The sequence below is a fragment of the Taudactylus pleione genome, unplaced genomic scaffold (genome assembly GCF_031769625.1).
Source record: "Taudactylus pleione unplaced genomic scaffold, aTauple2 ptg001542l, whole genome shotgun sequence".
In the NCBI taxonomy this organism is placed as follows: domain Eukaryota; kingdom Metazoa; phylum Chordata; class Amphibia; order Anura; family Myobatrachidae; genus Taudactylus; species Taudactylus pleione.
The window spans coordinates 625,529-653,345 of NW_028285939.1; the positions used below are offsets into that span (position 1 = coordinate 625,529).

Here is a 27,817-nt window from a genome sequence, read left to right on the forward strand (position 1 = left end):
TTTCTACAAAAGAAACCGCATTTTATTTAACAAGTCTGAGTGGCCGATGACCGGGAGAGAGTTCCACAAACAGATCCGGAGCAGTGACAAAACGCAGTGAGCGAAACGCGCATTCTCTCAGCAGAACTGAGGCCGGGGAAGTGACGGGGAACAGAACACAAAGTGAGACAGTACAGAGATTAGTCGCTAGATTCACTCCTGACCTGTTATACTCTGCAGCCAAAACCAGAACTGCAAAAAACAAAAACCCCAATGTATAACAAAATAGGTCGCCTGCACAGTAACGCCACCTAGAGAAAGACGGGAAGACTGGGGGCGCGGTGCAGAGAGACAACTGCAGTCTTCAGGGGAGGGAGAAGCTGCTGCAGATCTCTCAGTGCAGAGATTATTGGTAATACAGGGAACGGCCTCCAGGCTGCTGTACAGAACACAGATAAACACGCTATTAATAGTATTTACACCACACTATGTTCTCCCCTAAGCCTGTTTCTTCCTCTCCCCTAAATACCTCAGGGACCCCATACATTAGCTGCCCGGCAGAGGTAGATTTCAGACTAGCACATAAACATATAGCTAAACCCATTTGGTCATACTCTAATAACGATGAAGCAGAAACCGCAATTAGTTGTCCTGGGACCACTCTACGCCGCCCTCTAGTGGGCAGATCAGACTAGTACTGCGAGACGCCCACCCACAGCCAGTACAAGCCGCTCACAACTTGCATGATGTTTTATTACAAATAAAAGAGGAAAAAGAATGAACATTAAACATGCAAAATGCAACAAATACGGTAAAAAAAGACCCCCACCCCCCACGGCATTTTGTGATGTTAGACAGGTAAGAACTGGAGAGGAAAAATAAAGGGGCAAAAAGAAAAATATGAACTGAAAAAAGTATTCGGGGGTGGGTAATGGAAACCAATGGGTTACGGAAGTACACATGGATCGACGCAGTGACCGGCGCATTGTCCAATAAATACTTTAGAACACGAGTGAATGTACTAATTTCATTGGTCATGTAATGGGATTTGACACCAAATAATCTGTATAAAAAAAGGTCACTCCAGAAATGAGAAGAAAACTAAACGGCGACTTGCTCATCGCAGTCACGTCCCCGCCCCTTAGGGGGCCGCCGCTGCAGGAGGCACCATGGGAGGTGGCGTTGCTCCATCGTTTGGAGGAGGTGGCTGTTGTGGGGGTGGAGCTGGGTCTGTAAATAGAAGGACACAAACATTTAATGAGCTGGTTTTGGTTGCTGCGTAGACCGTGACTGAGTACTGTACATGAATAGAGATCTTACACATGCCGTTAGGAGCCATCGGAGGGCGTGGTCCCATCATGACACCGCCTGGTATTGGTGGGATTCCTGACGGGGGAGTGGAGTGAGGGGGTCCTGCAGGATGCATATTGGGCATCATCCGGCCAGACATAGGGGGCCCGGATATAATGGAGGTGGGTCCTGGCACCTGACCTGCAAAAAAAACGAGAAATGATTAACGTGATTAATTCAGACCCCACTCACTCGAGACCCTTCTTCCGGATCAGTCATTGCTAATGCCTCCCTCACCCAGAGCAGCGTCTGAGCCGTCACTATCCAGCCAATGACACAGGGTGACGCAAGACAAGTGTATAATGAAGTCATATGTACTATGCATCATTCCGATGTTTATAGACACAAAATAAATAATATGGTGTATCCATTACCAAGGATGCGCTGCAGGTGTTACTTAGCTGTACGTTTATGGATGCTAGGGCCATCGGCAGCGGACAGCACAGATGGTGTAGTGGTTAGCATTACTGCCTCACAGCACTGAGGTCGTGGGGTTCTGTTCACACTATGGCCCTACTTGTGTGGAGTTTGTATATTCTTCCCTGTGCTTGCGTGGGGGTTTCCTCCCACATCCCAAAAATATACTGCTAGGGTAATTGGCTCCCCCCCGCCAAAAAAAAAAAACCCCAACCCCTAGTTTGTATGTGTATGCTGTAGGGATATAGAGTGTAAGCTCCACTGACGTGAATGGCCAAATATTCTCCGTAAGGCGCTGCGGAATAACTGGTAATAAAGAACAATGTATCTGGTCAGTGATGGCAGTGCGGCCAGGCCCTATATTTATATACAATGTATCTGATCAGTGATGGCAGTGCGGCCAGGCCGTATATTTATATACAATGTATCTGATCAGTGATGGCAGTGCGGCCAGGCCGTATATTTATATACAATGTATCTGATCAGTGATGGCAGTGCGGCCAGGCCGTATATTTATATACAATGTATCTGGTCAGTGATGGCAGTGCGGCCAGGCCCTATATTTATATACAATGTATCTGGTTAGTGATGGCAGTGCGGCCAGGCCCTATATACAATGTAATGGACCATACACACGGTCAGATTTGAACGATTTGACCAACGAATGATTTTTGACTGCATTAAAATTACCGAAATCGTCCAAAACTGACTGCAAACACATCAGATGTCAGATATCGTTATCGGACCATCGGGAACGCGCATCGTTCAAACAAGTCAGACGTGTCAGATTTTCCTTCAGATGTGAAGAAAAATGTGACACTGTGGGCGCGCCACTACCTGACCGTGTGTGCGCGCGCCACTACCTGACCGTGTGTGCGCGCGCCACTACCTGACCGTGTGTGCGCGCGCCACTACCTGACCGTGTGTGCGCGCGCCACTACCTGACCGTGTGTGCGCGCGCCACTACCTGACCGTGTGTGCGCGCGCCACTACCTGACCGTGTGTGCGCGCGCCACTACCTGACCGTGTGTGCGCGCGCCACTACCTGACCGTGTGTGCGCGCGCCACTACCTGACCGTGTGTGCGCGCGCCACTACCTGACCGTGTGTGCGCGCGCCACTACCTGACCGTGTGTGCGCGCGCCACTACCTGACCGTGTGTGCGCGCGCCACTACCTGACCGTGTGTGCGCGCGCCACTACCTGACCGTGTGTGCGCGCGCCACTATCTGACCGTGTGTGCGCGCGCCACTATCTGACCGTGTGTGCGCGCGCCACTATCTGACCGTGCGTGCGCGCGCCACTATCTGACCGTGCGTGCGCGCGCCACTATCTGACCGTGTGTGCGCGCGCCACTATCTGACCCGGTGTTTGCACCATTACGTATAGAGACACTGTAAGGGCGATGGTAAATGATCACAGCTCTCTTCTGCCCTCTAGTGGTGTGAGCTAATAATGACCCAAATGCAGGTATAATAGCCAAGATAGGAAGCAGTAACTCTGCAGCACATGTGGGGTAAAGGAGGACCAGATGACACCGCTCTCCTGGCATGTGCCCGGCGTACATACCTTGCTGTGGTGGGTGGGTAGGAGGCATCTGGTGATGTACCGCATAAGGAGGTGGCTGTGGTTGCTGATGTCCTATAATGCCGGAGAGGGCAGGAGCTGCTATGTGGCCCATGCCAGGCCCCGTGGTGCCCGCAGGGTGCTGAGCATTTTGCCCGTGTTGCTGTTCCATCTGCTGGCGTGCGCGGAGCTCTGCGTACTTCAGCTGCTCCATGTGGAAGTTCTGTCGCTCAGTAAGCAGCTGCTGCCGCTGTTGCTCCAGCTGTAAGAGACGGCAGACGGCACAGGCTCAGCGGCGTAGGCACAGCGCCCTCTAGTGGTGTCCACTCAAAACTACAGCCGCCACCCCCGTAGTGGTGTCTACTAGAACTACAGCAAGTCATCCCACCAATCTACCATGAAGGAAGCCAGTCAGGTAGGGTGTCCTGGCTTGTATGGCTACAATGAAAAGTTCTAGCTATGGGACTACTTACACAGTATTATTAATCCAACTGCAGTTTCTACTTATGGATAAAAGGACATCCTGCTCTGAGCTGTCACTTCATGACAAACGCTGACAAACCTTAAACAATGGACCATTATAAGCCCCCCTCTCTCTGTAATCTGCATGAGGAAGATGCCTAGGGGGGGAACATGACTGGCTGTGAGAATTCCCAGAAGGTCTGTGTGGCCCAGTTATTACAGACATCTACTCCAAGCACAGCTCTGGGGCAGTGAGTGAAACGCGTCTGCGATTGTACTGCCAGAACTAATCAGATGGATGAGAGACGAAGCGGGCGAGGAGTTTTCTGTGTGCTCACGTCCGTTTATCTAATGCACAGAGGACAGGATGGGGCCCAAGTACAGAGCACACGGAACAGACTCTCTCTCTGGCCAGAATAGATCTTTGTAGCCTGCACACAGACACTTAGCAGGGCATTCGGCTCTTGTGTAACTACAGATACCAGCAGGTGCAGCCTAGCTCTGACCTAGAAGAGACTGGAGACCCCGCACACAGCAGACCACTCACCGCTTCCTTCTCTCTGTCCATGATGGTTTCTAGCTCCTCAAAATGACGCAGTTTAATCTCCAGTTTCTTCATTTGCGTTTCCACCAGAAGCGCCACCAGCGACTTTATTTTCCGCTCCTCCACGGCGGCCAGATGCTGAAAGTTGGAGAAATATAGGAGATCAAACAGTAGACAGGACAGCTCGGCACCCCGACTGGCACAATCCCATATGTGAGGACAATAATAAAAGACCAGCGACACATTCATATTCCTGACGCCAGAGGCGGCGAGGAGAGGCCGCTTCTGTACTACGGGGGTCGGGGGAGGCAGAGTATAACGTTTGAGGTATAAATATCCTATTTACTTACTACTGGAACCTGCTAAATACCATGTTCCATTATCACTGATTAGCCTGGCGCTGCCCATACTGAATTGTGGCCACATACTGCGGTATCTACAGTAATCCCGGACAACAGGCCCATCGCAGTGTGTGACCGCCAATTAAGGATCAGACACGATAAATTACAGTAATAATTGATTATGGGATCAGGCATTTAGTAAAAGCTGTCAGACTATGACCAGAGTTGACCACGTTACACTTTTAAGCCAAATGGTCAGGATTTAATGATGGTGGAAGATGTCCAGCTGCTTGGCCCAAGCGTTCACCAGCTGAATCCTTCCAATGTGGCCCCTAACGCGTCCATGTCGGGATGCCCGTATATCTCGTGTGTATGTATTATAGGAACCTGTGCTTGTAACTGCCTGACAGCAGCTCAGGGGTCACTGGTGCCCCTGGTGGAAGTATGTGGAACTGAGCACAGACACGTCACGGGACGGATCATTAGTATGCATGGCTCAAGGCTCGGATAGCATGATGTGGGAACGTATTAGAGTATCAGAGAGACAGTAGCCCCTACAGAAACAGGCGCTCACCTTGGCTTTGGTGGCGGCCGAGGCCAGCGCGGCGGCGGCAGCCATAGCTACGTTGCCTTCAGAGATATCGTTTTCCATTTTCTTTTTCACTGGGTCGATTTCCTTTGTGGTGTCGGCATTTTCTTTCACATCCTCAGATTCTTCTTCTGACAAAATATATAAAAAAAAGCAAAACATTGGCAATGACCTCCAGGAGGGGCGATGTGCGTCTCAGCGCGATGAAAGGAAAACCATTCATGCGTTACACACAGCGACACATTTAGGAGGTTGGCGTTACGCACCTGCTTTGTCCTCCTGCATCGGCTCGCTCTCCTCCTCCTCCGGTTTCTTCTCCGCGGATACCTCAGGCTTCTCGCAGGTCTCCACCTCACCGTCCTTCTCGCTTTTAATTTCATTCGGCTAAATAATGACAAACCGGCCAATCAACAAATAGGCTAAACCTGCTCAAATGTACAGAAAGGGCGTTTTTGTGCCCACTATTATCCCCATTGGGACTATCAGACAAGCTCCTGTGCACTCAGTGTCTACAGCTGCCTAGTAAGAGGCTCCACCACAGGCACAGGGCACACCTCACCCACCGGCACACCTCACCTACCGGCACAGGGCACACCTCACCCACCGGCACACCTCACCCACCGGCACACCTCACCCACCCAGGGCACACCTCACCCACCCAGGGCACACCTCACCCACCCAGGGCACACCTCACCCACCCAGGGCACACCTCACCCACCCAGGGCACACCCTGCTCTAGATGTCGCGTTATGTTATACCGGACACACACTACTCATATCTTCCCCTTCCAATCCAGATGTGCACTGTGTATTAGTGTAACCCTTGTACAATGACCCCCGTGCCTATACTAGTGACAGAGAGAAGGGCAGTCACACTCACCTTCTCTGCCTGAGGAGCTTCTGGAGCCTCCGTTTCCATCTTGCTCTCTTCCGTAGTCTCAGCTGAATGAGAAGACATTAGGTAATTATACAAGAACTACTGTAGTCCTAGAATCAGTCCCACGAGCACAGGCACACTGACTGACTGACAACGGACGGTAGGAAGGTGATTAACCTCTGGGCCTGAGGTGCTGCACAGAAAGTATCTTACAGAGTCCTCCGTCCCCTTACACCGGATCATTACACGCACACACTGCAGGGGGGGGGGTGTCAGAGGGGGTCAATGCAGCCAATAAATGTGAAAGTGATGTGGGAATAACCATTTGATCAGCAATGACCGGTAACGAGTTGGGGTCATTTCTTGCACTTTATGATGTCAGAGTACCCTCAAGGCCACAACGCCATTAGCCGAGGGCCAAGCCGCTGACGCCTTGTGATCTAAATGAATAGGTGCTGAATATTCAAGTTCCACCCATTTGTTACCACCCTCCAATCCCTCTCAGTTGCCCCGCTCACTAGAAATTGGCTTTAAATGCCCATATGGTCAATAAGGCCGGCCCTAAAGGCCTTGCACATAGAGGAAACGAGGTCTATGGAGAAGGCCATCTATAGAATCTTCTGATTGATGCAACATTAGCAAGAGGCAAAGTGCAGGAAAATTACCTGCGGGTGAACCAGAAGACTGGGAGCCTAATATTTGGAAGACTTGAATACTCAGCACAGAAAGCCAGTGAGGCCACAATTCAGCCCAACGCAATAACCTTATCTACAGCCTCCCCCTAACAAGAACGGCGGGACATCCATGGAGTCAACACTCACAGGAGGTAACAGATTAAAGAGGGAGGATGCAAAGTGTGTGAGGCCTGTGGGAGCTTTTACCATCCGAGGTCCACAACAGACCAATAATCTGGAGGTCTCAGAAACATCCATATTAACTCTGTAAGACCCTCACCGGTGTCCTCAGTTATGAGAGGAAACCTTGGGGGGTGGGGGGGGGGCGCGGTTTAAATGTGACTATTTATAGAACCAAATAAAGGTGAACCAAACATACACTAAGGCTATAAAACCCCGTACCAACATCTATGCCAGGCAGGAAAAGGGCATACTCGCCACAGCTACAAAGTGCATTTACTATGGAAGGCACTCCATGAAGCTGGACCGTGTACACAAGGACTCACCAGTCTTCTCCGGCTCCTCGGGGGCCGTCCCTGCTATGCAGCTGCTCTCCAACCCATAGGTGGGGTCCACTTTGCCCAGAGCCTTGGCGGCCTCCTGTACCTTCTTGACGTGCGCTTCTACCAGCTCCAGGGGAACTTCCTCTCGCACCCGCGAGAACTCCTCTGCAATAAACAGGAGAGTGTGAGGAACAGAAGAGGACGCAGCACGGACCTATCCTTTGCTTATTAATAGATAGCGGAAGTCAAGCGAGAAGACAAACTAGAAAGTAAGTGGGGAACCAGTTACCTAGAGCGGCCTTAGCAGCTGCAGCTGCAACTCTGGGATCCACAACGGAGGCCAGGAAGGCGACTGTACTCATGACTGGATTTCCGGACTGGCTGAACGGGACAGGCTGATAGGCCAGAGGTCCGAGGGAAGAGTCAGAGTTCTCGAGGTAAGGGTCCTCGATGGGTAGTCGGAGGAAGTGAAGGATGCATTCATCCTGGGTGCGGCTGCCCACGTGCTCAGAAACCTTGTTCCAGTCATCTTTGTACATTTCCAGAGCCTGACGACGTAAGAGGGACAACGTCATGACGGTGTCAGAGACAAGACCCTACACGATGTATTCTACACCTGACCTTACCTCCAGGAGAAGCAGCGTCTCCTGTTCTGTCCACTCCCTCCCAGCGCTGGCAGCTTTGCTCTGCGTTTGGGACAAAAAAAAGTTCATGAATACTTTCCAGAATGGGTCCTGTTCCCGTTTACAGTAACCCTACATCGACCCCACAGCAGATACTTCCTATAAACAGGCCGATTGCGCCCATACCTTCGCCAAAGTCTTCTTTGAGTAAATATCTGTTCGCAGGCCGAAATTTTGCACATCGGTTGGCTTGTCTTTGTTTTTCTCTGGGAAATTCAGCATCTGCTGAGCAGAGGGCACCTACAGGCAAGACACAAAAACACACACGCAATGCAACGTCTGCAGCCTCTACCCTACCCAGATACCACCAGGAGGTAACGTTACCCCCCCATAGAACGTACCTGGGGAGTCCTCATATGGAGAGGCACCAAGCCGGATGGGGTGTCTGCAAGCACGTTAAAATGAGGTGTAGGGGGAGGACCCATGGCCATAGGTCGTGAGTCTGCATCCACCTGATAATTGACAAGTCCCCACTGCTCCAAAAAGGCATGCACTCTAGAGCGGAGAAACAGCACAACCAAGGTCACGGATACATAGACACTGAGACCAACAGTGACGTGAGATCTCCCTCAGGAGTTTATCCCCAAACAATTGTCTCAGGGTTTTTATAATGTAAGCACACAAGTGACCGCTGAGCGCGAGGGGCACTTCTAAACAATGAACCATGGCAGCGGTAGGGCAAGTCTGAAAGGGTTTTTTTGGGGAAGTTTGGGATATTCTAGAGATGGTGCATCAAATGAAGTAGCCCCCCCCTTTATCCAATGTTACAGGCTCACTGTCCTGAGTAATACATGTATTGTGTGAGAAGGAACCAGACACTGACCTCATCACCGCACAGACGTCTCCAGTCAGGTTCCTCCTACAAGCGGTGCTGGTGAGGTACTCCTGAGGGTTCAGGCGGTAAGTGTCTATAATGAAGTTGCGGTATGCCAGATATCTAAAAAGCAGACATAGGAGCAGCTTAGAACCACGCATTTCACAATATCAGATCTGAAACAAGAGATGGACTGACAGAGCTCTGAGCACGTACATCCTAATGAGGGGACATTACAGAGGGGACTGTTCTATGTCAGAGATAAACAGCCAGGGATGTACTCATGTCAGCAAAGAGACGAGTACATCCGTGGCTTTATAGAAGTATGAGAACAACCGTACACAATGCAGTTCTAGAACATCTAAAAGGAAAGTCCAAGCACCGGCTAAATAACTCATCTCTCTGATACAGGAGTACCATCCTATAACAATATAACTAATACATCACATGGGTACAGCTAGGGAGTTACATGGAGGCTTTACAAAAAAAATTCTCATGAACTGTCCATATAATATAAAACGCAATAAAAACTTTTAAAAAGGAGGATGGTTAAATTTAATTAAGCGCAACGACTGCAGACAAGAGACCTCACCATAAGGAAAACAGCCAATATGAATACCAACCATGAGCCAGAACAGAACCCACCCTCAGAGACTGACGCTTACAGACCGCCAGCGACAGAACCCACCCTCAGAGACTGACGCTTACAGACCGCCTGCGACAGAACCCACCCTCAGAGACTGACGCTTACAGACCACCTGCGACAGAACAGAGCCCACCCTCAGAGACTGACGTTTACAGACCGCCTGCGACAGAACCCACCCTCAGAGACTGACGCTTACAGACCGCCTGCGACAGAACCCACCCTCAGAGACGGACGCTTACAGACCGCCTGCGACAGAACCCACCCTCAGAGACTGACGCTTACAGACCGCCTGCGACAGAACAGAACCCACCCTCAGAGACTGACGCTTACAGACCGCCAGCGACAGAACCCACCCTCAGAGACTGACGCTTACAGACCGCCTGCGACAGAACCCACCCTCAGACTGACGCTTACAGACCGCCTGCGACAGAACCCACCCTCAGAGACTGACGCTTACAGACCGCCTGCGACAGAACAGAACCCACCCTCAGGTAGAGGGAGACTGACACTTACATTTCCGGAGTCTTGGATTTGTTCTTCCCGTTGAAGAATTCGGGAAGAGCTCGCCGTTCAATGACGTGAATGCTGCAACAGAGAAGAGAGAGATTAGATTCTCCAACTCATAGAGCACAAGAAGCTGTGACCAGGAGCCCTGCATCACCTGTTATAGTCAAACCATGCTGCATAGCTGGGGATAATGATGTGGTTTGTCTGCTCAGTTACATTGTCTTCTCCATTGTCCATGATCCTGCTCTGATCTCTGCTGGGGTCTTCATCCTCCTGGAAGCACAGACAGGGTCTCAGTCAGCACACACATTAGAGGGTGACGGAGGGAGTTTACATGCCAGGGTTAGTGCCCTCTGCCAGGGCGTGCGAGGACCTACCTTCCCACTGGCAGCCACGGCTTCCTCCTCCTGCTCATCTGGAAGAGACACACGTGTGAATGTTGTAGAGTTGGATCGCACTGTGTGATGTTTCCCTTACACAAAACACACACACTGCCGGGACAGTCCTGGCCTGACCCCAAGGGTGACATACTGACTTACACGGTGACACGCCTAGCAGGAAGGGATTTCTGGACTTCTTCCACCAAAGTACAAACGTGCAGAAGACTTACCTAGGTCAGCGACTACTCCTCCTTTCACAGGTGTATGCTCGCTGTCCTTCTTTGTATTCACTAGAGGGAGAGAGCAGAATTAGGTCAGATGTTACGGTCATTAACCAGGTCTTGTACAGGAATAGCTCACACGAGCAGGGCCCTCTTCCTTCCCATGCTAATATCACCATCTCCACCACACTACCTACAACGGCACCAAACCTTTCGGTTCTGCCACCCTGCTGTAGCAATGTGTATAAGTCTTGTCCATGTCCTGCTATGTTCTGTACTGCAAGTCACTTTTCTCTTGATTTGCTCTATGTAGGGTGCTGCAGACGCCACGTGGCACCATATAGCACCCAGTGTGGCACCATATAAAGGATATTAATATAACAATGACTTAGCATCCGTGCCCATGCCTCCACAGGTCCATCCCACCTCCCTGCAGGTGGCCAATCTGAGCAGCTAATTAATTGCCACGCAGCAGAGTCTAATGAGGTTACACGGATTCATTCTGCGATGGGGGTGTCGGTTACCATTTTTCGGAAGCATGACCTCCTCCATGTTGGGGACCGGCGTGGGATCTTCCATATCCTTGGTGAGATCCTCCTGTTCGTCCTCCTCCTTCAGCCATTTCCGCTTGCCGTACGGTCCTCCCTGGCTAATGACAGTTAATGATTCATCATTAATCATTTTAACTAGAAGCAGTCAAGCTCTCAGATGGAAGACACCGCTGGGTCTACCCACGCGCCTCCAACCCCCATGACCTTACCCCTTCTTGCCCGGCTTCTTGCGTGACTCTGAGGGGGTCTGCGGAGAAGGAGAACGTTTTCTTTTCTTAGCGCTGGCGACAGACCTACGATCCTTCCTCTCGGGGCTGCGGACAGCCTAACGGGAAGGAAGCAGAGATAGATAGGAAGGATTACAGCAGAACCTGGGCTTCCCCGCTCATCAGACGCCGGGCTGGGAGTAATGCTGGAAATGCTGCCCTGTCACTGGTGTATCATACAATACTGTAGATCAGTCACTTATACCTTTGTCCTGACATTGCAGAACAATGCAAGCGCCCAGATGAAGGCACGACAAAGAGTTATCACAGCAGTCAATCCCAGCGGGAAGCCTGCGGCAGTCACATTGTACAAGCCATACCTCCTCATTCTTCAGGGAGATCCTCTGGCGGAAACTGGCCACCTTCTTATTCTCATCAATCTCATAGTCTTCCTCGTTCATCCACTCGTTAAAGACATCGGTGTCCAGCAGCCACTTAGCGTGAACCTAGAACAGTTACAATGAGCAGATTTTAGGACACTCCGCACCGCCAGGTTAATTATCGGACATGACTGAAGACGTGACTTACTTTCCAAGGCTTTTCGGGAATCGGAGGATCTTCTAGGTCAGCATCGATGTCTGCGACAGGAACCCAAGCGTCGTAGCTGGTGTAGAAAGACACAGACGGGGATACACAGGGTTACTGGAATTTAGTAGAATCCTTTTAAAGAGACTCTAGTGCTTCCTGTATATCCACTGCCCATCTCTGCAAGGTGTAGCCTAGCAGTAAGGATAATGATCACATCATTGGGACACATTAGGGTGTCAGTGCAGGGTGGCCAGGAAGATATAGGTAATATCACAGAAGGAAGCCAAGGGCAACATTCCCATGTACAAGACATCACTAAGCACAGAACATTTCATATAACCATTCTAGGAGTAACTGCATGTGTCCAGCCAAGACTCGCCACCCGCCTGCCTGGTGCAGCCCACACCCGCGCCCCCCCCCCCCCGGCTGCCTGGTGCAGCCCACACTCGCACCCCCCCCTCGGCTGCCTGGTGCAGCCCACACTCGCACCCCGCCACTCACCTGTCGGGGTAGTAACCCCAATGTACAAGAACTTGCTTCTCTTTCTTCGTCACAGGTCTCAACCATTCATCTGAAATGAGACCAGAAAGATGACAGGAATACTGTATAGCCGTTATTACAGATGGTACTCTGCTATAACCTTAATGAGCCAGACATCTATGGTCAATATGAAGCAGTGTGTAACAGGGTCAGAAGTGATGGTGTTTCTGGATTACAGAAAGGACTGGGCCATATAGCTAGCAATCAGGTAATACGACCAAGTGACCTGTAAACAGACCATGGGCTAAGGCGTGACTGGGAAATAATCCATATGAATGGACCTGCGATGACAACTCCTTACACAGAAAGGAGAGTACAGAACATATTGCCGGCAGGGCGCCGTATTACAGAGCAGCCCAGCGACGCAGAGGTCTCATATTGCCGGCAGTGCGCCGTATTACAGAGCAGCCCAGCGACGCAGGGGTCTCATAATGCCGGCAGGGCGCCGCATTACAGAGCAGACCAGCGACGCAGGGGTCTCATATTGCCGGCAGGGCGCCGCATTACAGAGCAGCCCAGCGACGCAGGGGTCTCATATTGCTGGCAGGGCGCCGCATTACAGAGCAGACCAGCGACGCAGGGGTCTCATATTGCCGGCAGGGCGCCGCATTACAGAGCAGACCAGCGACGCAGGGGTCTCATATTGCCGGCAGGGCGCCGTATTACAGAGCAGACCAGCGACGCAGGGGTCTCATATTGCCGGCAGGGAGCCGTATTACAGAGCAGACCAGCGACGCAGGGGTCTCATATTGCCGGCAGGGCGCTGTAGAGGTCTCCTTACCATCATCCAGTGAGGTAGGAATCGGGTACACGTGATGCGAAGCCTTCACCTTCTCTTCTGTAATTGTACCCTAAATTACAGGAAGGGACAGTTATTACCCCCCCAAGAAGCTACAGGAAGGGACAGTTATTACCCCCCCAAGAAGCTACAGGAAGGGACAGTTATTACCCCCAAAGAAATTACAGGAAGGCACAGTTAATTGTTCCAGTTTGAATGTGTAGTGACAGTGACCCCGAGAATAACTCCTCACCTGATGACGTTTAACTATATCCTTCAATTTATTCGACAGCTTCAAATCAATCTCAGGAAAGAGATAGACTGCAGGTCTGCTCAGACAGTTGTTCTGCAACGGAAAACAATGAACATCATCAATTAACCAAAAACAAGTCCTATATTACACAATATGGTCTAACTGCTGGCATCAAGCCATTCTGGTGCCACACTGAGCACCCCGTGTACACAAAGGATCTGGGACCGTCCTATCACAACAGAACGCAGATATACTATATCTGCCTGACGTCTTGGCATCTCTATGACGTGTTCCAGCTTCCGGTCACTTTACATTTACTGGCACCAACATGTCTTCCAGTAACTTACACCAAATGCTTTTTCTCTAGTTTAGATCCTGTGCTTTTCAGCGTTGTATTTATACAATCAGGTGACATTATTTCATTTTGTCAGTGTAGAGCAGCAGTCAAAATTTCAGGATATAAATGCACCTGATGCAGAGCACAGGACATCAGCGTTGTATCCAAGGGCAACAGAAACAACTTTTTCCAATATAAAGATATGAATTACAGCCAGAACAAGGCCACGTGTCTAAGGCTAAGCCAGTAAATTAAAAATATCTGAAGGTGGGAAAGTCCTTTTATCGTATGACCGTAGTTGTATTAGCTCAGACAATAAAATAACAAGAGATATGGTAAGAACTTACCTTTGTTATCTCTGTTTCTACGAAGTCCATAGGGTCCACAGGGTTGACCTTGGGGTATAGGTTGGGAACCAAATCCGGGCACCACGCAGTTAAAGCTTTTAGCTCCCAGGATGCACTTGGGTCCACTCTCCCTATAACCCCGCCCCCCAGCCAGAGGCACCTCAGATTGTAAGTAGCCAAAGGCCGGAGGAGGAGAGAAAAAGAGAGAGAAAACTGGAACACTCTAGAACCATACTCACAGAAAAGGAGACGGGAAGCCGGTGACCAGTAACACAGCCCATATGAAGCCAGGTGCGTCAGGGCGGGCGCCCTGTGGACCCTATGGACTTCGTAGAAACAGAGATAACAAAGGTAAGTTCTTACCATATCTCTTGTTTTCTACTTCAGGGTCCATAGGGGGTCCACAGGGTTGACCTTGGGGATGTCCCAAAGCAGTTCAACCAAGGGTGGGGACGCTCCTGTGCTGAGAGGAGAATCCGTCGCCAAAAAGGAAGCATCCTGAGAGGCAAAGGAAACCAATGCCTAGAACCTTAAAAAGGTATGGACAGAAGACCACGTGGACACCTAGTAAGGCAAAACAGCCGAGGCGCCACGACGAGCCGCCCACGAGGGTTACACGGCCCGAGAAAAAAACAAGCCTCAACGACAGAAATGCCCACCCATGGGTAGGCCCCTGAGGAAGACATACGAGGCCATCCAGTCAACATTTCATTATAGGCCGGCCATCGTTTCCTGTTAAAACCAGAAACCGCAGACCACCAATAAGGAGTCCGCTTACCATAAGGAACTTGAACGGATCACATAAAGCCAAAGAGGCCGGACCACAGTCCATGAGGCCACAACAGCCGAGAGGACTGGGAACTGAATGGCCATACCATAAGTTCCAGAATAATATGGAACCTAAAAACCACTTTAAGAAGAAACACAGGGCGAGAGCAACTCACACCCTGACATGATGCCCTCCAGAAGAGGGAGCCACATGAGAACGCTCCCCATTCAGACACTCTCCTGGTTGATTTAAACACCCTGAGAGAGAGAGAGAGAGAGAGCTTAAACAATAGACCATGTAATGGCTATCACAACCAGCGGTTCCATGGACTGTCCCCGGAGGGAACAAAGAACCACTACTAACTCCCCAGGAGTCCCTAGGGAGGATAAGTGGAGACATAATCCAGAAAACACTCCAAAGGATGAACTGGATACCAGAGCGGAGCAATTCCATATCTTAACCATACCGACAGTGTAGAGATCCGCACTGTCAGGAAGGCCAGGCCAAGGGTGAAACCCAAGCCAGCTGGAAGGAATGCCAGAATATCTGGAAATCCTGGACACCGGAGGATCGTATCGACAGGTACGATACCATAAGAATTATGTATGCCACAGTCCGTGGCAGATCCCAGCAAAGTCTGGCCTATCTGCTCTAAACATCTCAATGAAGACAGAGCCAGGGAAGCCCGAGGACCACAGTAGGGGCGCAGTTAAAGACAAGCGATCCAGATCCAGGGAAAAACAAGGACCCTGAGACAACAGGTCCAGATAGTGAAGCAGTAGGAACGGAGCATCGAGGAGGAGACTCCGAAAATCTTAGTACCAGTGATGTCTGGGACGACCTGGAGCCCCCAGAAGGAAAGCCCCTCCGTCTCGAATTAAACTTCCGAAGACCTCGAGGAAGAAGGGAGACCGGAGGACACAGGTACACAAAGTGGAAGGACCACTTCACTGACAAAGAGTCACTGAAGGTAGCTTCAGTACTCCTAGAGCTGGACTGTAACACCGGTAATGTGTGATCGAGTCAGAAGGCCATGGGGATCAATCCCCTCAGGGAGGCCCCCTCTGCTCACCAGGAGTTGAAACCTCTCTTGGAGAAGAGACTAGTCCCCGGGATGCACGCCGTGACGGCTGAGGAAGCCCGCTTCCCAATGGAGAGCTCCGGGAATAAACACCGCAGAGTTGGCCAGGAGAAGACCCTTGGACTATGTCAGAATGGGTGACATTCCTAACATTGCCACCCAACTACCAGTGTTGCCTAGATGGAAGCCACTGTTGTGACACTGTCGGACTGAACCTATTCAGGTTAACCGTGACAAATGGGTTAGGCCAGAGTGAAAGTCCAAGACAGCTTAAAGTATCAACAAGGTAAGTGGCAGGGCAGAAGCGACAGACGTCCAACTGCCCCGAAATGAATGCGGACCAGACACTGTCTTTAGCAAAGAACACCCTGGACGAGATGGCCATAGCCACCCGGACAGAGACCAACTCGCCTCCGTAGAAAGTATCATCGTTCGAACAGTGATCCGATGGAAAAAACTCGATCCATCTGGAGGGGAGTCAATTATGGCAAGGCCTGGAATGGAACTGAGCACATTCCACCCTACCAAAAGGTAGACACTCTGGTAGACCGCGCATCACAAAGAGTAATGACATATGTCGACTGCGTAGATATCCGCACCCTCGAAGTTGAAGAGTGGAGATCTTGTCTTACGCCAGAAAAATTCTCAGATTCTGAGAATCCAGCAGTGCTCCCAGATGAAGAAAACCCTGTGAGGGATGCAGGGAGGACTTTTCTGTGACGAGAAGAAGCCCCGGTTATCCTGACCTGGCGGTAAAGTACCTTGGTGATCCTGCTAAAAGTAGGAGACCGTCCAGAGAAAGGAGCATTCGGATACACTGAACAGGTGAACTGTCAGAAAATCCATAAAGCTGGTAAACCCCGGTGGAGTTGAGGACAGCCCCAAAAGGCAGAGCCCGAAACTTACAAGTGTTGCTGTGGCACAGCAAACCTGAACCCATGCTGATGAGAGGGCTCTGTATGTACCCGTAGGTACGTATCCTGAATACTCGGATATACCATAAAATCCCCAGGTTCCAAACATCGGATGATGGAGCATGGACGATTCCACCTGAGTCAAGGCACCGTTGGAATCTGATTCAGGGATTTGAGACAGAGTATAGGCAAAGGAGGACCAGTCGGTCACCGCCCCAAAAAGAAAGTAGAACAACCAGTCCCTCACTGAGATAGTGAGGTTGGCCGAAATAGCTCTGCTTACCACAAAGACTGTATAGCTTTCTGGGATTGTAAGGCCCTGATCAGTTCTGAAGAAGGGCCCGTGTACCAATGCCTGTGAGGAGGCTGCATGAGCAATGAGAGGCCGTTGAGAATCAGTACCTCACTCTGGAAATTCCCCAGATGTAGACCTGTCCCGTCAGGCTGAGGGTATATCCTCAGGTGTAGAAACAGGGTCGTCCGGAAGTCCAGGACTGCTCGGTACTGGATATGGTGGCCCCCGTGGAGGCCGACAGCCTAGGAAAAAACAGGCCTTTAGGCTGACCCTGAGGACAAAAAGACTTAACAGAGTTAGTCCGAATGTAGTGGGAGTAGCTAAAGACGGTATCTCCCCATTAGTGATACTGCCAATGATGCAACGATCTTGTCAAGGTCAGGACCAAACAAGAACTTCCCCCTGGAAGGAGTGTGCACCTCTGCTTTCCCATAACGCAGCCATAGGGTACTGCGGCGGATACAGATGCCGCCGAAACCCCGAAAGTTAGAAGACCGGCATCCCATGAGGTAATCCCACATATGACCACTGCATATTTTGTGAGCGGCAAAAAGATATTTGAACCTCAGACGTGTTGGAGGGGAAAAACGTCACAAAAGCATCACCATGCGATGGCCATGGTAGGACGGGCAACAGGCCCTGAAAACGAGTACATTGATTTCAGGCAAAGTTACCACCTACGGATCCGTAAAATCCGTCCAGGCCGGGATGGGAGGCGTATTAATGCCTGTAACCCGATGATTAACATACAAATCCATCCCAGAAGGGGATTTCCATTACTTGTGAGGACCCTCAGGGAATGGGAAACAGGAGGCCTTTGTGACTCCTCGTATCTGGGGACAGCCAGACTCCCGCTATGAGATCCACCCGCTGGGCAGAAAACGGGAGATGTATGATACAGGTGCAGGATCGACATTCTCTATATCCAGAATGAGCCTGGCTACCAGCCCCAAAGCAGGGATAATAATACTTGAGATCGGCTCCCCCCCATGTGAGAGGGAAAGAGCCGAATATACCATCCAGTTCACGGCAGAGCCACTGGTCAGTAACCACAGGGCGTATATCACGCCAATTAGTATTTCGTATAAAACGACATCCACCAGGGTGGCCGTTGTGGTAATCCCTGCAAGGGGAATGACAGACCGATGTGGTATCGGAGGTAATTCATGTACTGTGAAAAACCCCGGCAGGGAGCGATAGTCTGTGACACAGGGGTAAATTGCAAGAAATTGCGAGATACCCCGAGTTCAAAAGGGCAGTATGGTGAAATAACTCCAAGCGAGTGACGACAATGGGGCCCGCCCGGCGATCCTCAAAGGAGAGGATCCTGAGAAACAACGCCCTTTAAGGGGGTCGTGCAAGGGGCCCGGCACCAGATGGTGCCGCATACGTAAACCTTTCTGAGTTAAAATCCTCCGCACTAATTCCTGCAGGCTATGACTTGCAGGATAGCAATAATGGGTGCAGTATCGTGTGTAATCTCCTGGTCAGATATATCTGACTATCTTGACGGAAATATTAAGCAGCGCCATACCGGTCCTGACTGACGCTAAGATTAGCTGCAGGAACCCATTATCAGCGTACGCAACTCACAGTTCCATCTAAAATATGGCAACGTGCAGCACGCAACAGTATGTGACAAACCTCACAGATATTAACAAATATATATATGTGAGGTCTCAGAACCACCCCAGGTACACCTGTATTAGGGCAGATAAAGAAAAGGGATAGATATACACTGACAGGTGAGAGAAAAAGCAGACAGTCAGCACTAGCATAAGTCACATACAATGCAGAAAAATATATATACATACATAAGCATGACATATAATATACTGCACAATGTCGCTACATTCAACTGCCCAGATTCAGTGTCTGGGAAGGCTATAGCGCTGTGTACACTCACCCAAAATGGCCAGGTACGCAGGGGGACTGGGCTCACTGACATCCTAAGAGTTCTGCAGCACCACAGAGAGAAAATGGCCGCTGGAGACCTCAGAAGAAGCGTGGCCCGCGGAGGAAGCAGCTCAGCGACGCCAGACTGTATTATTGAAAGGCGCGCTGAGCTGAGGGGAGGAGCCGCTAGACAGGGAAGGCTTCCTCCCCTGGCTAGCAATTAACCCCCCGGGATGCCGGCTCCCGCTGCCGCTATAATCCCTGGTGGGCTGTGGACACGCGGGGTATGCCTCCATGGAGGGGGAGCCCGCCGCCACCGCTAGCGCCTCCGGTCTGTCCCCAGAGACCGGAGGCATAAGGCTGCATGTACACGCGAGTCACCGCAAGCGGTGACCACGCGACTTACCTGTCCCCGTCGATCCGGCAGCAGCCCAGGGATTCCTCCAGAGCCCGGCTAGTACAGACTCTGGGGTCCCGCTGCGATCCCCAGATCTGTACTGGCGTCGCAGCGCCGGCGGGGTGTAGGAGCGGCAGCTCAGACGTCCATTGGACAGTCTGATGCTGCCGCTCTGAAGAGTAGTAAAAAAATAATAAAACAAAACTCTTTTAAGCTTAGAGGCTGCTAAGCAGCCCCCCTGCAGTAACGGTGACCCGACTCCGGCCGGGCACCAACTTAAACTGAGGTGCCTCTGGCTGGGGGGCGGGGTTATAGGGAGAGTGGACCCAAGTGCATCCTGGGAGCTAAAAGCTTTAACTGCGTGGTGCCCGGATTTGGTTCCCAACCTATACCCCAAGGTCAACCCTGTGGACCCCCTATGGACCCTGAAGTAGAAATTTGGGGGTAACAGGAGTACCGGGCACAAAGGGGGCAACATTACCTGCATCAGCGTCTTCTCAATAGCCATGAACATCTCCACATTGCGGTCCATTCTGGATGGATTCTGCAGATCAAACCTCCGCCTGCAGGAGAGAGAGAACAGGTCATCACGGCTGTAATGAAGTAACGGAACAAAGGACACAGCAGACAATGAGGTTCCGTACCATCCCTGGTCACTGCGATGCTTGTACGCTGCCCCCAGAATGTGACACAGGGCGCCACCTGCTTTGAAATCCATGAAGCACTTTATCTGCAAAAGAGAGAACAATAGAAAACAAATCTTAATTTACAAGCGGTGGAAACCTGTGACAGCTGGTAATTAACAGAAAGACTAATACAAAAAGAGAAACTGCGCCCTAAGCACAGAAACCACCCCCCCCAAAAAAATGTCCCAATCCATGCTAACTGGGAATCGGGAAGTTTCAGTCTTTTTTCCAGAGCCCAACTATGGTCTAAGGAGACAGTGACAGACGGGATAGAGGGGGGGTGGGGGGGAGGTCTGCGTCCGACACTCACAGGCAGTTTGGTGAAGGCCGGGTTGGTGACATGTCTTCCGAAAGCATCTTCCTGGAACTGCAAGAGCTGTGAGACCAGTACGGCCAGTGCTTTATTGGTTGGAGAATCAGCCTGAACGTACTGCAAAGAGAGGACACACTGGATTACAGACAAGTAACGGTCTACGCGTCCTATTATACAGCAATGCACGGGGCACTCTACCCCAACACCGTATCACATCCTCACAGGGAAACAAAGAGGTCTCTGTGCTGAGATACCGTTAAACAACTGTCCTGTAAACCCTGTAGATCATTTTACTACATTAACCACTGGGGGCGCTGTTTAATTTCTATGTACATTTACATACACTCTATGGTTAGTAATGTACTTCCAGCAATAAAGAGTGGCTATTATTCCAAGATTATAAAGGAACATAAGCTACTGACAGATAAAGTAAAGGGTTATGCTTCAGAATGTCCGGCTATTACATCTCCAAATAACCAGTTAAGTAACGTAACCAGACACTATCAGCAGCCTTTCAAATAGGATCCCAGCTAATTCCACAAACCATCGTATGGAGGATACTGGCAGCCAGTAAGTTACAGGAAGATACTTATTAAGCTGACAGTAGCTTCAAATACTAAATCCAAAGCAGATATACTACAATGATACCATAATGTAACACTGCAGGTCCATAAATAATCACACAAGTCCATCTTAAATACAAAATTAATTGGTCTGATTGTCCGGTTATGCAATCAGACACCCCTGCACCGAATGGGATGAAACCAATGCGAGGTGGTCCAATTGGATCCTGGCCAGGTTTTAGGGGGGTTAGGGTCCCGGTCGGACCTCCCATTGGTGTACACTGGGCAGAACTTTCACCCTGGGACGCTGGACAAAGACACTTTACCCCGGGGAGCCTGTTCTGGGTCTTCCTCGGAATGGATTTGAATGAAAACTTCACAGAGGGGTGGCAATTGGTCTGGGGGCCTAATGGAGCGGTTGGGGGTCCCAGGCGGAGTGCACCGGGCAGAACTGTGACCCAGGGAGCCTGTTCTGGGCCTTCCACTGGATGGATTTGGACAACATCAAATAATAAAACGTAATAGCTTGCCCGGTACTTCAGCTAGTACACAACAAAGCGACCAGTGAGTGAACAGGAAACGGTCAATCAGCCGTAATGTTGCGCCGTAACCTCACATGCTAATGCTATGCGGATATCAGGGCGCCCCATGGAGAGGCGAGAAAAATATAAGTGACCATAATAACCGGAAATGTGCGGAAACATCGTTAAATCTGCCCTAGGGGGAACAGCCGAAAAGTAAAATCTACAAAGGACAGAGCAGGGACGACTTCATTCCATGTTCCAACCGGCACATAGTGTCATGGCAGGACAGCAGAACGCTGCATTACTCTAATGGCGAACAGCTCGGGACAGTCATTGCCGCAATGTACGCACCCTAAAGATACTCGCATTGAGCCCATCTGGACAGAGAGATTCATCTAATAGTGCACCGTCTCTAACGCAATAGCCTTGGGCAGGACATATACCCGAAGCCGATGGCGCGACGCAGCTACATTTAGAGAACCATTTCTGTAGAGGGGAAATTGCGCCCATCTTCCCTGACTTCCTCTAGAATTGTATATAAATGTGTGAACACCTCAGACATAAATGGGCACAGGCCGCCCTCCCTATCCCGCCTGACCAGGCTCTTCCCAAATCTTCAATTGTTCCCATAGGGGGTGCTTCATTTCAGCGGGAGTTAAATAGCGCCGAAAAGTTGATCCCAGAGCTATTCAATTCAGCGCGCGGTTATCTCGACTATTATTTCTTCTCGCACCCTCCTGAGGGCACAGGGAGAAATCCAACTAAAATGCCGGCCGCAGGGCTCTTTACCGGCCTAGCAAGGCACTAACAGCCTTGCTACCGGCACTTCAGTCGGAGAAGGCCGGTTCTCGCAACTAAACACCCAGGTTAAGTGGCGAGAACCGGCATTCTCCGACTTAACCTGTGTCATACTAAATAGCGCACTGAACTGAATAGCTCCCATAAAGCCCTACAATATAGCCTCTCTCACCCCCTACCTAATAGTCCCTGTTCCCTTTTGGTCACCCCTCCCCCAGGACTGTAATCTCTTAGGGACTTTCTTCATCCACTTGCGCTTTTCCCGTGTTTAAGTGTGATATGTATTTTGTATGACTCTACGGCACCATGCAAATAAACAATAATGCTGCCGCCCACTAACAGGTAACCTCAGACCAGCGTGTGTCCCTCAATGGTTACTGTGACATACAAGACAGAGGCAACATGTTAATGACATGTGTAGGACACGTGCAGTCATTGACCAAAACATGGTCGCCTTCGTGCAGGCAACAGGGAACCGCAGAATTGGTCATCACTAATCTTTTTCTCCATATCTAACCCGTAAAGTAAAAACATAAAGTAAAACATAAAAGTCCTATGCACGATATTTAGCAGTTGTATTAATGGACGTAGTGAAGTGTAACTAGAATGGCTGGGCTGCTATGACTAGTACAACGGCCGTCCCAGTATGACTGGCTCTTCATCATATGGACCTCAAAGTGGTGCGAGAAGAGGCGACACAGAGGACACAGTGCCGGGGGTCCAGGGGTCCAGGTGACACGCAGGGAACCTGAGCAGTGCATACCAAATAGAAGACCAATCCCCATAATTAACTTTCTGGAAGAAGACCCTAGGACAAGCGGTTAATGAGCGTTTCCCTAAAATATGTGTGTGCGCGCAATCTCAAAGACATATCAATGTCACAAATAAAAGGGCACAGCCAGTCGCCACCGCGGAACGTCTATGTATGTGCCCCATTTAAGACCATACACCAGATCACAAGGCTGTGACCACTTACCCTCCCTGACCGGACTTTCAAATTGTGTAAACATATTTTTGGTATGGCGGACATTTACGAGCGTGCTGCAGTTGACCTGAGCGCCAAGTGTTCCGAGATCACCAAGCATGCGCAGATATGAGTATATTCCCAATTTAATTATATTTGATCAGCATGAATTAATCCATCATTAACAGACTATGCTGGGAGATTTTCACATACTGAACAAGTGTCCTGTTCCTATCAATGTGCTAATCCAGTGTCATAGTAGTTTCCCACTCCTGCCTCCAGGATCTCACCCGTGCTGCTCCCTTTCTCTGGAACTCTGGCCCTGATTCAGAGCCAGACACTCTGACAGAGCGCTCGCTCTGAATCAGGGCTGTCCCTCTGAATTTTAGAGCGGCCTCCTGGCCGCTTGCATAGCTGTGGGTGACTATCCACAGCTATAGCGAGCGGCCAAAGAGAAGGTCGCGATGGTCAAGACCATCGCGACCATCGGGCTAGCGACGAGACCCTTGTGGTAGGGTCTCGTTGCCGCAAGCCCTGGAGTGCTTTCGGCTCTATCAGAGCCGAAGGCACTCCCACTGACATCACTTGTGATGTCAGTGGGGCCGGCCCCAGACGGTAGGCGTTCCCATGGGAACGCCCCCGCCTGGCCAGCCATGCCCCGGCACGCCCACCAAAGGGGGCGTGCTGTCACTCAACATTGACAGCACGCACCCTTTGTAGCGAGACCCATAGCGACGGCTTGCCCGTCGCTATCCGAGTCTCGCACACGCGCACGACGGAGCCGGGTCCGTCGTGCACATGCGCACTGGCCCAACATCGACCCGCTTTCGAGCGGGTCTGAATCAGGCCCTCTCAGACTCCCCACAAACCTTCAAACAGCCTCTCAAGACTGACTACTTCATCATAGCCTTCCAGCTCTCATCCTAACCTGCTTCTTCCTCACTGTCTACCTGTCTGTCTCCCCCCCTATAGAATGTAAGCTCTTATGAGCAGGGCCCTCTTCCCTTATGTGCTTTTCCTTCCCTCACTCATACGTTCATCTACTCAAAACTCTCCACAAGGGCACCTAACACTTGGTAGCTGACGCCCCGACTCTTTTTTGAGTGTTATGACAATGTTTATAAACTATGTTCTTATTCTGTATTCTCTTGTACTATGTTGCTGTTTTACGAGTTTGCTCATTTGTTAATGTACTTTGTGAGGCGCTACGGAACCCTTGTGGCGCCATATAAAGGATTTGCGCGGTTTGTGCCGTCCCCGAACAGGCATCGCTGCACGCGACTTTGAATAGAATCCCCCACTTAGAATTGCATATTAATAAAGGGGCCATGAGATTGGAAACCCTGGAAAACATGACGTGCTGAGATTTAGAAGATTAAATGACAGGAGTAATGGTACCAATGCCAATATATAAACGGCAGATGCCAACAGGTAACCCGATCATCTGCAGGATGTGATTAGGACTCGTATAGCTTAGAGCGTCACCGTTTCTTTTCCCAGTCAAGTGATCGGAGGAATTGACTTAAAAAAAACAAAAAAACTAAAAACACATTTTAAGTCAATGTGAGTTTATAGGAGAGGACAGGGGCAGCTATTTGTGGGGAGACACCGAGTTGTGTGGAAATCTGGAGCCTTCTCTGTATTTTACAGACACAAAGTGACCCTAGAGAATACCCTATGGTACCTCCTATGGCTCCTTACCCAGCCTGACAGGGAACACAGCCAGGTGAGGTGTTAGATCCATCATACGGGCTCCTGGGACCAGCAATCAACACAAAAGCAATATATAAACACACAGAGGACATAGTACTGTAGTTACTGTAAGCCTGAGGGTATAATGCACCTGCTACTATATAGTTATATAACAATGTTATTCAAAGAGAACACCTACCAGCCCAAATATCTCCACCCTCCCACCTCATAACGGACACAGGTACAGAATACCCCTCAGGCTCCAGAACACTTTCCCAAATGTTCTAAAATCTCACCAACACTAACTCCGGTACCTCAATGTCCTCCCCAGTGTCCTTGGCTCCAGAACCACCTTTCCAGAAAGCCTGGGTAAAAAAACAATCCCCTCTAGTGTCGCAGGCCCCTATTACTCTTACCCAATGCTTTGGCCATAATAAATCCCACTTTGGTACATAGATCCCTCTCGCAGAATTTCTCTGACATGGTTACAGAGCCCCCCTAATGTTACAGATATCTCAGGCCCTTCCCCAACATAGATCAGATGCAAAGACCCCAATCAGTGCCCCGAGATTCAGTGATGTCTCAGACCCTCAATACCTCTGACTCAAGTACAGACACAACACCTCAGATACCCCTCCCCCCAAATGTCCTGGCACTATACAGACACTGAAAATCCCCACCATAAGACCTCAGAGAGAGACCCCTCCCCATCACCGCCCCAGATGTAAACTTCCAAAATATAGCCGAGACCCTGTAATGCCCTGGCTTTATACAGCCACCAATTATCACCGCCTGAAGTACAGACACCCCCTATTGCCCCGGCTCTCTACAGCAGAGAATGACGGCCTCCTGTACAGACCCCCACAATACCTCAAAAGCACCCCCTAAAGCCCTGTCTCTATAGGGTCTCCGAGTACCACCGCGCCAGATGCAGACCCCAACAATACCTCAGAGACGACCCCCCCCCCCCCCAAGGCCCACCCAGACCACCACAGTACCTCAGACCCCCTAATGCACAGGCTGAGTATCAGCACCCCAAGTACAGACCCCCCACAATATCTCAGCCTCCACACCTACTGCCCTGGCCCTAGAGGCCCCCTGAGAACCACCACCCCAGGTCCAGACCCCCACAATCTCAGAGCTCACCCCTAATGCCCTGGCCCTAGAGGGCCCCTGAGAACCACCACCTCAGGTCCAGACCCCCCAATCTCAGAGCTCACCCCTAATGCCCTGGCCCTAGAGGGCCCCTGAGAACCACCACCCCAGGTCCAGACCCCCCAATCTCAGAGCTCACCCCTAATGCCCTGGCTCTAGAGGGCCCCTGAGAACCACCACCCCAGGTCCAGACCCCCCAATCTCAGAGCTCACCCCTAATGCCCTGGCCCTAGAGGGCCCCTGAGAACCACCACCCCAGGTCCAGACCCCCCAATCTCAGAGCTCACCCCTAATGCCCTGGCCCTAGAGGGCCCCTGAGAACCACCACCCCAGGTCCAGACCCCCCAATCTCAGAGCTCACCCCTAATGCCCTGGCCCTAGAGGACCCCTGAGAACCACCACCCCAGGTCCAGACCCCCACAATCTCAGAGCTCACCCCTAATGCCCTGGCCCTAGAGGGCCCCTGAGAACCACCACCCCAGGTCCAGACCCCCCAATCTCAGAGCTCACCCCTAATGCCCTGGCCCTAGAGGGCCCCTGAGAACCACCACCCCAGGTCCAGACCCCCCAATCTCAGAGCTCACCCCTAATGCCCTGGCCCTAGAGGGCCCCTGAGAACCACCACCCCAGGTCCAGACCCCCCAATCTCAGAGCTCACCCCTAATGCCCTGGCCCTAGAGGGCCCCTGAGAACCACCACCCCAGGTCCAGACACCACAATCTCAGAGCTCACCCCTAATGCCCTGGCCCTAGAGGGCCCCTGAGAACCACCACCCCAGGTCCAGACCCCCCAATCTCAGAGCTCACCCCTAATGCCCTGGCCCTAGAGGGCCCCTGAGAACCACCACCCCAGGTCCAGACCTCCACAATCTCAGAGCTCACCCCTAATGCCCTGGCTCTAGATAGTCACTGACTGAGGTACAGACCACCACGTTACCACTGAGACCCCCTAATGCACGGGGTGTACTGTAGGGACCCCCCCTGGACAGAGGGGGTGCTGCAGGCCATCTTTCCCCCGGACACAGGGGGTGCTCCAGGCCTCCCTCCCCCCTGGACACAGGGATACTCCAGGCCCCGGCCTCAGCAGGCCGCACGCACCTTCTTGTAGTTCTTCCCGATCCACACTCGGACGCAGTCCAGCTGGGAGACGGTGTCCGGGCTCTCCCAGAACTTGGTGACCGGTCCCCCGTCCTTCCTCCGGGCCAGGGCCAGCGGGGCGCCCGCTCCTGCAGCTCCGGCCGCCATGGAGTCCGCGTCCCCGTCCTCCTCCTCCCCCTCACACTCCTCCTCTTCCTCCTCATCCTCGTCCTCCTCCTCCCCGTCATCCTCCTCCTCGGGATCCCTCCGGGGCTCCTCCCGCCGCGGCCCGGCCTGCTGCTGCTGGTAATTCCGCTCCCGTGTGGCCGGGCTGCCGTCCTCCCCGCCGGCCGCACCTCCTCCTCCGCGCCGGCGCCTACGCCGCTGCCGGGAGCCCGCCATCCTGCCGTCCCCTCCGCCGCTGCTGCCGTTACAGCCGCCCGGGAGCCCGACCTGCCTTTGTTTCATCGCCGCCACACTCGCTGCCTGCCGGGGGGGTATGCTGCGGCCTGAGCGGCGCGCCTGCCAATCACTGGGGGACACG

General features: G+C 51.4%; 1 protein-coding gene across 2 annotated transcripts; it reads right to left on the reverse strand.

Annotated features, from left to right (window-relative positions):
* Nucleotides 1-27,817, reverse strand: SMARCC1 (SWI/SNF related BAF chromatin remodeling complex subunit C1). Of its 2 annotated transcripts, none has more exons than XM_088463979.1 (28): nucleotides 27,295-27,817; nucleotides 20,499-20,618; nucleotides 20,147-20,232; nucleotides 19,984-20,065; nucleotides 13,467-13,559; nucleotides 13,217-13,286; nucleotides 12,397-12,466; nucleotides 11,896-11,971; nucleotides 11,688-11,813; nucleotides 11,311-11,426; nucleotides 11,075-11,199; nucleotides 10,560-10,619; nucleotides 10,327-10,364; nucleotides 10,104-10,222; nucleotides 9,956-10,027; nucleotides 8,806-8,919; nucleotides 8,324-8,477; nucleotides 8,109-8,222; nucleotides 7,926-7,985; nucleotides 7,589-7,847; nucleotides 7,303-7,464; nucleotides 6,126-6,187; nucleotides 5,513-5,630; nucleotides 5,232-5,374; nucleotides 4,320-4,454; nucleotides 3,314-3,572; nucleotides 1,300-1,470; nucleotides 1-1,209 (listed from the first exon to the last, which is right to left on the reverse strand). In XM_088463979.1, the coding sequence occupies exons 1-28, from the start codon at nucleotides 27,739-27,741 to the stop codon at nucleotides 1,121-1,123; spliced, it is 3,540 nt and encodes a 1,179-aa protein (XP_088320105.1). In that variant the 5' UTR covers nucleotides 27,742-27,817; the 3' UTR covers nucleotides 1-1,120. The 2 variants fall into 2 exon arrangements, with proteins under 2 accessions (XP_088320105.1, XP_088320104.1); XM_088463978.1 differs by having other exon boundaries at nucleotides 5,232-5,377; nucleotides 27,295-27,816.

Bases quoted from the DNA above. Each gene is read 5' to 3' on its own strand.
- SMARCC1 (XM_088463978.1), bottom strand. From the start codon at position 27,741: ATGAAACAAAGGCAGGTCGGGCTCCCGGGCGGCTGTAACGGCAGCAGC. The intron at 20,233-20,498 runs GTGAGTGTCGGA...TCTCTTTTGCAG, and splicing joins CGGCCTTCACCAAACTGCCT to ATAAAGTGCTTCATGGATTT. The intron at 5,378-5,512 runs GTGCGTAACGCC...ATATTTTGTCAG, and splicing joins GATGCAGGAGGACAAAGCAG to AAGAAGAATCTGAGGATGTG.